The sequence below is a fragment of the Trypanosoma grayi genome (genome assembly GCF_000691245.1).
Source record: "Trypanosoma grayi strain ANR4 Tgr_683_V1, whole genome shotgun sequence".
Classification (NCBI taxonomy): domain Eukaryota; phylum Euglenozoa; class Kinetoplastea; order Trypanosomatida; family Trypanosomatidae; genus Trypanosoma; species Trypanosoma grayi.
In genome coordinates this window covers 1-9,496 of record NW_008826302.1, presented here as the reverse complement: position 1 = coordinate 9,496, position 9,496 = coordinate 1, and the positions used below count along the sequence as shown (strand labels likewise).

Sequence of the window (9,496 nt, the reverse complement as noted above, 5' to 3'; positions counted from 1 at the left end):
CGCCCGCCCCCTCCCCCGCCGCCGTTGCTGCGTCTTCGATGAGCTTCAGCACACTCACGCGCGCGCGGACGCCGAAATTCGGGCCGTGCAGCAGCTTCAGCTGCACCAACTCCGCGCTGGTGCAGGCGTCCTCCGCGCTGTCGTGTGACCCCTGCTGGATGCGCTTGCGCAGGTGACGCAGTGCGAGAAACCGCAGTGCGTTCTTGAACGGCAGCCCCGCCGGATGCGGAAAGAGGTGCGCAGAGTCGAGCACGTAGCAGTTAGGCAGCAGCTTGCACGCCTTGAAGTCGTTCTCCAGGCTGTGGCCGACCACAAACGTCTGTGTATCGATGTGTCGCTTCAGCTCCCGCTGGCAGTCCTGCAGCGTCGTCTCCACGTCCTGCAGCATCGCCTCGTCGACGCCACTGTAGCGGGTGAGGTAGTCCACCACCGCACCGCCAGGCTTCACAAGCGTGTCGAGCACAACAGCACCAGCCCGCACATCCACCAACGTAATACGCGCCAACGCACTCACTCGGTTCGCTATGAGCACCATCTCACAGTCAAGCGCAAACACACGTGGGGGCTCATTGTTGTTATCGTTGGTGCTGCCGCCACTGGCTGATGGTTTTGGTGCATCAAAGGAAGTCCACTCCGATGCTCCATCTCCTTCCACGCCATCACCGCCAGCGATGCTGGGCGGCACTTCAACGATGAAGCCGAGGCTCTCCAAGACCGCCCTGTCCTTTTCCAGAGACAGCGCGTACTGAAGGAGCACAGACTTGTCGTCCCACAGCGAAGAGTTAACGTCCGTTTGGAATGATGACAATGAAGATGGCGGCGGTGGTGCTTGGGGTTGTGTTGCGTCCGCTCCTGCTGCTGTCGACGCTGCATCGTTCAGAGCAGGCGTAGTGGGGCTCGCAGGGTTTGAAGCGCTGCCGTGAATCGCCAAGGCGCGGTTGAAGAGTGACCCCACACCATGCGACGCAGCCGCTGGCGCGACCGTCCTTGAGGCATCGACAACGCCACGGCCCGAGGCCTCCAAGAGCGCCTCCGCTGCTCTTGTCTCAGCTGGTGCGCTGCGGTGGTCGCGGCGCTCACCGCTACCGTGTGTCTTAGGCGCGTCATTGCGCCAGAAAATGTCGCGTTCAAGCGTCGTCTTCTCATCATTCGACAGGAGGAGTGGGGCGAACTGCACGCCACACTCCCTGCGTGCCCAGCACTGCTGCGTGCGTATCGGATTCAGCATGGCGCGGCCGATGCTCTCCGTCCATCGCGGCCCGCCCTGCGCCACCGCCTCGTTACTGTCTCCGCTGCTGTTGTCGTCGTGCCGCAGCCTCTTCTTCGGCGGGAGCCTCGCACCGTCGTGGGGGCTGCACACACCCGGACTCTCATCTGGTGCCACTGTTACAGCAGCAGCACCCGCGGCAGCGCCTGACATCATGTCCTCGTGCGTCCAGCCATTGACGTAGATAACGACGACGTCGCGCAGCCGCGACTTGTTCTTAAGAAAGAACACCCGCGGACCCTCCACCAGTGGCACCGGGCGCGGCACCGACCAAAGAAGCAGTCCACCAATGTCGCGCGGCATAAGGCTGCCGTTGCGTCGCTTCTCCGCATCAAGCTGGAAGAGGATCTCCACCGCTGAGAAGTGGTCGGCAACGGCAGCAGCAAGCGGGACGGCGGGGCGCTCTGCAGTGCCCGCCAGAGGCGCCAGTGACGCCGACGACGGAAGCACCAGCGGTGCCAGAGCGACATCTGCGGCATGCGGCAGGGTAGTTGGCGGCGTACCACACATACGGCGGCCACGCACCTCCAAAACGTGCGATATGACCGGCGAGGATGACGCAGAGGCCGTGCGCTGCCGCTTCTCACGCTCTGACGCCATATCTTCTCCCCCTCACTTCTCACCCCTCGCTTCGGTCAGTATCTGTGTGCGCGTGGCGTCTTCGTGAGGCGTTTCCTGCAGCCAGGCGTAAACTACTCCCCCTCACGTCCTTCCTATGCGTCAGTCAGCACCAATTTGATGCGTTGCTGCTGTGGAGGCCACTCCTTGCGGGCATACAAACACACACGCGAGCAGCCAACCAAGATTAGAAGGCAAGAGGGCAGCAGGGAAGACAGGAGGAATAGGAGGGGGGAATAGCAGTGACGCCAAAGGGGCAAACCGGGCGGAGGCGCCCCACCGCATTCCTACCCATGCAGTAGCCACATCCTCAACACACACACAGAAAAAAAAAAATACGAACTCACATTTACCCAAAACGGTGGAGTAGCGATGAGAGTTGTCCATCCACACGGCCCGTAACGATACCGTTAGCGGCGAGCCACAGCAAGGAGAACACTACACGAGAAGAGAATATGCAATCCTCACATTCTTTCCTCGCGTCACCAGTAATGAAAAAAAAATTCGGAACAACAACAAGAGACGAAAGGAGAAAGCAATTTGTAAAATATATATATGATCTAGCGAGAGAAAATATGCATGTGAGGCGGCTGTGGCCACACCACCTCATGTGCTTGTTTCTACCGGTGTGTGTTCCGCGGAAGCATCCTCCCCAGCACACGTTCCACCTCCGCATGGCCCGCACCTCCACACCCGCTCCCTCACCGCTACACCTCTCCATATTGGCTTGGCGACCTGTCCCTGACCGCTCCCTGGCCCTTGCCTGGACTGGTGCTTCGCCTCTCCCTGAGCCCATTCCCCGTCTTCTCCGTCACGTTCCGCGCAGGAGTTGCAACGACGAGCGGATTTGCGTCGTCCGGCCTGCCAGACACCTCCGCGACATTGAATGACTTCTGCAGAAGTTTTGCCCGCTTCTTTTCGTACTTCTGCCGCGCCTCCGCGACATCCTCGTTGCGCAACATGTAATTCGGCTTCCTTTTGCTGCGACTGCCACTTTTGCTGTTGCCGCCCTTTGTTTTTTGGCGCGGTTTCTCACCCGACGTCTTGGTGGCGCTGGCGCCTTTGGGGTGCACGCGCGTGTCCTTGACGTTGAACCACATGTTGAACATCAACCTGCTCTCGATCTCCCGCAGCAGCAGCGCCACGATTAGGGCGGCGATGAGCCAGCCGAAGTTCGACACCACGAGGGCCCACGTCCCGGTGGGGCCTAGAAATATGGCGAAGGACTCGTCAAAGTAACGCAGCGGAGGCGCCGGGCCCACGGCGTCCTCAAGCACATCGAGGATCGCGTACAGCACACCAGAGAAGCTGTTTTGCATCCGGTAGTCAGCGGTGCGGCCTTGAGCGACGTCAGCGAGCAGCCGCTGCGCGGCCCACCCGGGCATCGCCACTGTTGCGGCGACCAGGAGCGTCTCATTCCGCTTCCGCCCCGGTCGCTGCTGCTGCTCCCCGAGAAAGGGGGCGCTTCGTGACCGCATGAACACAAACGTGCCATCGCCGGGCTCCAGCGTGAAGGCCCCACTGAGCCCGGCCGTGACGTCGGCACCGGAGAGCGGCAGGCTCTCGTTTGCATCGCCCGCACTTTGGAGCCACAGCTCCACATTCACAACGTCGCCGGCGGTGTAGAGGCAGTGCGGGAGGAGGTATTGGCCGAAGCAGGCGCAGGCGCACCCTGGGGACTCCGTCACCACGACACCGTAGTTGCAGCTGCACGCAGGAGCCCTCGCCCCCACTGTGGAGGCGATCGCAAGGCACAGCAGCAACAGGAACAGCGCAGTGTGCGGTGAGGCCATTCCGCCAGCTACCGGAGTGTATTCCCTAGACGCAGAGAGACTGGGCACGCCAACAAGCAAAGGGACAGCAGAGGACGGTGGGACACACACAGCGAGGAAAATAAAGAAAACAACAACAAAGCCCCCTCCCTCCCCAAATAGCGACACGTCCACCCTCTCCTCCAGCCCACCTCAGGCAAGCCACTCACTCGATTGCCTCTGTTTTTTCGCCAGCTCGCAGGCCCACAACCAAGCTGTATCTCCCACACACACAGGCAGGCGCAGTTGGATCATGCCACACTCACTGCCTGGGCATCGCTGTGGTGTGGTGTCGTACACGCTGCAACTACGTTAAGTACCCCCAGCGCAATCATGTACGCCCCAAGGATCCACCCAGCCACATCCTGCCCCAGCAACAGCCCGCCCATGAAGATGTAGAGAAACGCGCGGCCAACATGCGACAGCAAGAACCGCGCGAACCGCACAAGGTGCCGGTGCTGCATCATCCCCAGCTCCGCCGACGGTATGACCACCGCGAAGAGGGTGAGGTATGCATATGCGACAAATGTGCGCAGCGTGTCAATTCCATCCGGGCGGAACCACATGAGAAGGTACAGCGCGTAGCTCCCGCTGCCAAAGGCACCCAACACGCCCAGCACCTGCATCACGCGGCCGAATGCGCCCGCAGTAAAGAAACGGCGAACACTCACCATAGTTTCTGTATGCTAATCTCGTGGTAAGGCGCTAATGCCGCAGCCAGAGGGCGGGGAGAGGAGTAAACCACCACACCACTGTCCAAAACAACAACCACAAACGGCAGTAAGGCGCACAGGGCAAAGCGCTCTGGCACCCAACAAGAACTGTGCAGAGAAACAAAATGCGTATGCACACACATATGCAGCGATCACGGCAGATTGCCCCCGGCAGAGCTATCCGGAATCAGGTCCGCCCATGTTGCGGTTGGACTCCCAGCCTTCTCGGCGAGAGGCCGCCGCCGCTCCGCCTCGCGGCGCTGCAACACCCCCGCCACACGGTCCCCCACCATCTCCTCCACTCGTGCCTGTTTCACNACCCCGTTCACGATCTGCTGCTGCTGTCGTTTGCTCTTCTTGAACATGTTGTACTGGTCGTTCAAAAAGGCGGCAAGGCGGGCCTCACGCTTGCTGAGGCCACGGAATGATGGGGAGTAAAGGTACACTGTCACCCGCGTCCCCTCCCACGTCACGTGCGGGTACTTGTCACTGCCGTAGCAGAAGGCCCAAAACCGACCCATGAAAAGGTAAGCGTCACGAAAAGTCTGAAACACAAACTCGCGCTTTATGGCCTCCTCCCCAGTGAAAATGGTCAGCGGCGCCGGGCCTTCCTCTGCATCCCCGCCACGGGGCATATCGCCACTATTGCAGCCACCGACCTTCGATGATGTGGCGCAGCGAACCGCAGTACGACTGCCTGCAACACAGTCATCCACCGCCACCCAGCCCTTCACACTCCTCAGAAAGTCCTCCACCTCTTCGTCCCGCATCCGCCGCTCGTGACGGGCGTACGAGCCGCCGTGCTGCGGATTGGAGTTGTGGAACACATTGAAGCCGTAGTCCCCCTTCCACCGGCATGGTAACAGCAGCGCCTGCGCGAAGCAACCACCGTCCGTACCGGCAGGGGCACCGGGGCGTGGACCAAGTGCCCCCACAGAGAGGTGCGTGGCAACAAGGCTGGTGCGCACAAAACGAGCACGTGCCATTAATTGAAGACTACAAGCCACACCGCCTTCATCATGATATGAATGGGGAGAAACAAAGGAATAGCGCACCACCATTCCACCACAAAATTGAATTACAAGTCTAATGGCAGTTGCAGATCGTCGATCCAACAGCAAAATCAATCGAACAAGAGAAATTCTCTCCAGAGTGCAAGATGTTTAAAATGCCCAATGAAACTCAGTTGTATAAGTATGAAGTCGATTCGTATTGGACTCACATGGATATATCTTGTTTTATTAACAACCGCCGTTGCTTATCCCTCGACACAGCATTCCACCACACGACCTGCAGAGCCTTATCGGCCCATGTCTTACGCACGCAATCGTGGTATTCGGCATTCTTCTCTTTTGTTGCAGTCAAACACTGACCGGGCGTGGAACCGTAGTGCATACCATTACGGCAGAACTCATTCCCAAAGTGCAGTGGAAGAGTGATTTGGTGGCGGGATACCACCACGACTGGGGGCACCACCGCCAAGCCGCGCGTCACGTTGTACCCAGCACGGCGTTGGCGCACTCGCTTCGCCGTCAGCGGCGGGTATTGGTTGTTGTCCGCGATGTATGTCACACGCGCCCCGCCCTGCACCACAACAGCACCCTGCACGACGCGCTTGTTGCCTTCCGGAAGCCTGTACACCGCCGCAAGGTCGTCTTCCATCGCCCACTGCAGGTGCATCACCCGTGCCCGATCGTAATTGCCATCTCTTCGGCCTTTGTCTGCATTATTTCCAGCAGGGGCAGTGTGCCATATTGTTAGCGGCCACTGGGCAACGGCCGGGTCGTGTGCGGATGACGCATTCACTACCTCCTCGTACAAGTTGGTTAGCTGGCTCAGCAGGAGGTTCCTCATGGCGAGAAGGAACGCGGGATCAGTCTGGGACGCATGACAACGCCACACCACATGATCAAGCAGCAGCGCCGTCGGGAAGGCCTTGCTACCACATGGCGGCGGTGCCCTCTGCCGGAGATACGCTGCAGCACCAATGGTGTGATTCAGCCTCTCCTGAAACAGAAACAACCCGCACTTGCCTAAGCATTTGTGCGATGTCAATTTCATGCATCCACCCCACAGCAGTGTCACGCGCGTGGATGGCGGTGTCTCTCTCGCTTTTCTAAAGAGTCTCTTGCTCCACGGTGAATCAGGCGACACGCACCGGTCCCACATGCGGTATTTGGAGATCTTTGGTAACTTTTCCTTTGGCACCTTCCATATATCCCTCATAAACTCCGAAAAGATGGTCGTGTGGAGGCGCTCCTCCAGCATGTCTGCCAGCGGCTCTTGCGTCGTCGACGGACCCCATGCGAGGAGCCACTCGCCCTGCAGCAGCGAGAGAAGAAGCTCCTTGTCGGTGAAAAGGCGCATCTGACAGACGTCCGACGCCCACACCCATCCCTCCGTCTCCTTTAACAGCGGGTGCGGTGCCCCGGGCGCCACCCCAAGAGCCACGCAGTGGACGCCGTCGCATCCATGCCCCACACGGTACCAGCCACCAAAGCGGAACCGGTCAAAGTCGTCAACGGCGTCGCACCGCACCGGCAGAGGCACCACGTCGACACCGTGGTCGAACCGCACGAACGCCTTCCCCGACGCATCGCCGGCCTTTGAGAGGTCACCGCGGACCACACACACCGTGTTCTTGGGGTACGCTGGTGTCCTGTTGAGCGGCGGCGCTATCTCAGGCCCCGCCGCCCCATGCCCCAGCGTGCCGTGATGCTCCACCAGCGCAGAGGGCGAGATCCTCCCAAGCAGCCGCACGCTACTTTCACCTGCCGCGCCGCTTGCCGCAAGGGAATCCAGCATGTCTTGGTGACGCACGAGCAGATCCGCGCAGAACGAGTACGCCCCCCGCTTGCGGATGTAGAACTGCACCTCCAAGACCCCATCGTCCGTATCGATCACCCGCTCCACGGCCACTTTAGCGGTGGCGGACTCCATGCCCACGTCTACCAGGTCCCCCGCCTGACATGTCGGCTCATACACGCGACCACCGCCAGGCGCCACTGCCCGCGTCATGGGGATGATCCAGCAGCGGTGCCACTGCCCACTCCACCCAACGCCAGCAGCCCGCTCCTCCTCAGCGGTCAGCAGCTGCGTCGACATGAGAACGTTCCCACCCTTGGCCGCGAACAATTTCTCTGGCACGATGAGCCCGTTCGCGTAGTCCCACGCAGGCAAGGCATTCTTGCCCCTGCCGCCGCCGCCCGGCAACACGGACCCACAGCCCAGAAACGCAAGGCTCTCGGTGCCGCGCACGCTGTCCTTCCGCTGCGCGACGGTGGGAAACGGATCCACACCCCGCCCCGTGCAGAAGTCGCGCACTGGGGCAAGCAGCTTCGCTTTCCGAAGCTCCTCCGCATCCGTCCAGCGGAAGAAGTCACGGAGGTGATTGTGCCGCGTCACGCGTGGCGTGCAGGGAAATGGTACACCCGGTTGCGCCGCGTAGCGATGGTGACACGAGTCATTCCCGTCAAGCACGTCAGTCACGACACCACGATGGCTCTCAATTGAGGGCGAGTCCCTCCCTTCGCTCCAGCCGGTTGGCGAGAACAACAGACAAAGGATGCCAACCGAAACGGAAAAATATACAGCGAATAGTAGGGACTGTGTGCTGACCTTCATCTCGAGAGCGGATAAGTGTGTATATGCGAGAGCTACCAGTGCCACCTTTCGCATAGAACAAAGAGGCAGAAGCAAAAGGCGCCTTTGAGGTCCACAAGGTGTGGCGTTGACACGCCGTGTAGAGGCAGCCATCGATTCATGTAATAAAATCCGTAAGCATACAGTGGCTGCTGAGCTCTCCTACCCGTCTCGGGGGAAGCAACTCTGCATCCACGCATTTATGCTACCAACAGCAAATCTCGAATATCTTGAATACATCTAACCGGAGACAGTGAGGGCGTTACATCGGCAGACCCGATTCCCTTCGCACAGGCAGTAAGAATGGCCGTGGTCTCGCCAGCCAGTGCGGATTCCCATCGCCGCAGGTGCGTCAATAGACTGTATGCTTGGCACCGCCGCTTTCGCCGGTGCACGCCGGTCGTTCGCTGTTGGGGGTTTTGGCTGCCGCTGCCGCTACTACCACCGGCGCCGCGGGGGGAATCGAGGGTGGACGATGCCATCGTCGTTGTGGCCGTGGATGATAGAGAGGGGTGGCGCCCCGGAGGTGTGCTCATGGAGCTAGCAGCTTCCTCCTCCGCCGCCAGGGACGCTAGCTCTGCGTAGTTGGCGAGCTGCATGCGCCCGCTCTCACTCCCATGACTGACTGCATCTACATCGGCTTCCTGCCGCACACCCAGCATCTTAGCGGACCGCTCGAGGAGAAGGCGGTTGAGCCTGCGCAGCTGCTTCATGTAGCCGAGCCCGCTCTCTGCCTCCAGCCGCACGGCAGTGGCTTCCACAACACCGCCGATAATGCGGGTTCGTGCATACAGTTGGTCGCATGCGCGTCGCATGGCCTCCACCATGTCCTGCCAATCCTTCAGCCGCTGACGTGCCTGACGAAACCGCACGACGTGGGCGCTCTCCGCGTTGCTCACAGAGGCCTGCGCTCGTGTGAGTTCGTCACCAACCTCCGTAAGGGAGGCGCGCAGTCCGCTCAGTGCGCTTGTGTCGTCCTCGTTGTTTGCCTCAACGTCAGCGGCGGGTTGCTGCAGTTGCTGCCACGCCGCCTGTTCCTGCGCGAGCGTCTCGCGTTCGGCAGCGAGTGCCGCGCTCGCCTCGTCGAAACGTGTCACAACGGTGTTCTCCGTCTCGTGCAGCGCGTGGACCTCCTTCTGCAGCTGCTCGTCCTCCACTAGCAGCTTCAGCCGCCGCGCACGCTGCGCCGCGAGGTCTTCGCCGTGGACGAGTCGCTGCCGCTCCACCTCCGCAACATAACGCTCCGCTAGCTTGCGGCGGCTCTCGTACGCCACGCCGCTGCTGCTGAGAGTCGGTGGTGCCTCTGAGGCGGCCTCCGTCACGGCCTTCTCACGTAACACCTGCTTCACGGAATCTACCTCGCGGCTCACCGCTGCCAACGCTGCAGCGTCGCGTTCGCGCAGCCACCGCAGCGCCCCCAGGGCATTCTGCAGCGCCACGACCTC

At 60.7% G+C, this 9,496-nt stretch overlaps 6 protein-coding genes across 6 annotated transcripts; 1 reads left to right on the top strand and 5 right to left on the bottom strand.

Moving 5' to 3' along the window:
• Positions 1 to 223: 223 nt before the first annotated feature.
• DQ04_06831050 (hypothetical protein) lies at positions 224 to 604 on the top strand (the record flags this gene model as incomplete). Its single annotated transcript, XM_009314896.1, has 1 exon — positions 224 to 604. The coding sequence occupies one exon, from the start codon at positions 224 to 226 to the stop codon at positions 602 to 604; it is 381 nt and encodes a 126-aa protein (XP_009313171.1).
• A 1,988-nt stretch (positions 605 to 2,592) lies between these two features.
• Positions 2,593 to 3,678, bottom strand: DQ04_06831040 (hypothetical protein; the record flags this gene model as incomplete). Its single annotated transcript, XM_009314895.1, has 1 exon — positions 2,593 to 3,678. One exon carries the CDS (start codon positions 3,676 to 3,678, stop codon positions 2,593 to 2,595), a length of 1,086 nt encoding a protein of 361 aa, XP_009313170.1.
• A 269-nt stretch (positions 3,679 to 3,947) lies between these two features.
• Positions 3,948 to 4,370, bottom strand: DQ04_06831030 (hypothetical protein; the record flags this gene model as incomplete). The annotated part of the gene is made up of 1 exon (XM_009314894.1): positions 3,948 to 4,370. The coding sequence occupies one exon, from the start codon at positions 4,368 to 4,370 to the stop codon at positions 3,948 to 3,950; it is 423 nt and encodes a 140-aa protein (XP_009313169.1).
• Positions 4,371 to 4,561: 191 nt separating this feature from the next.
• DQ04_06831020 (hypothetical protein) lies at positions 4,562 to 5,395 on the bottom strand (the record flags this gene model as incomplete). Its single annotated transcript, XM_009314893.1, has 1 exon — positions 4,562 to 5,395. The coding sequence occupies one exon, from the start codon at positions 5,393 to 5,395 to the stop codon at positions 4,562 to 4,564; it is 834 nt and encodes a 277-aa protein (XP_009313168.1).
• Positions 5,396 to 5,627: 232 nt separating this feature from the next.
• DQ04_06831010 (hypothetical protein) lies at positions 5,628 to 8,033 on the bottom strand (the record flags this gene model as incomplete). The annotated part of the gene is made up of 1 exon (XM_009314892.1): positions 5,628 to 8,033. The coding sequence occupies one exon, from the start codon at positions 8,031 to 8,033 to the stop codon at positions 5,628 to 5,630; it is 2,406 nt and encodes an 801-aa protein (XP_009313167.1).
• Positions 8,034 to 8,251: 218 nt separating this feature from the next.
• DQ04_06831000 (hypothetical protein) lies at positions 8,252 to 8,878 on the bottom strand (the record flags this gene model as incomplete). The annotated part of the gene is made up of 1 exon (XM_009314891.1): positions 8,252 to 8,878. The coding sequence occupies one exon, from the start codon at positions 8,876 to 8,878 to the stop codon at positions 8,252 to 8,254; it is 627 nt and encodes a 208-aa protein (XP_009313166.1).
• Between the last annotated feature and the right edge of the window lie 618 nt (positions 8,879 to 9,496).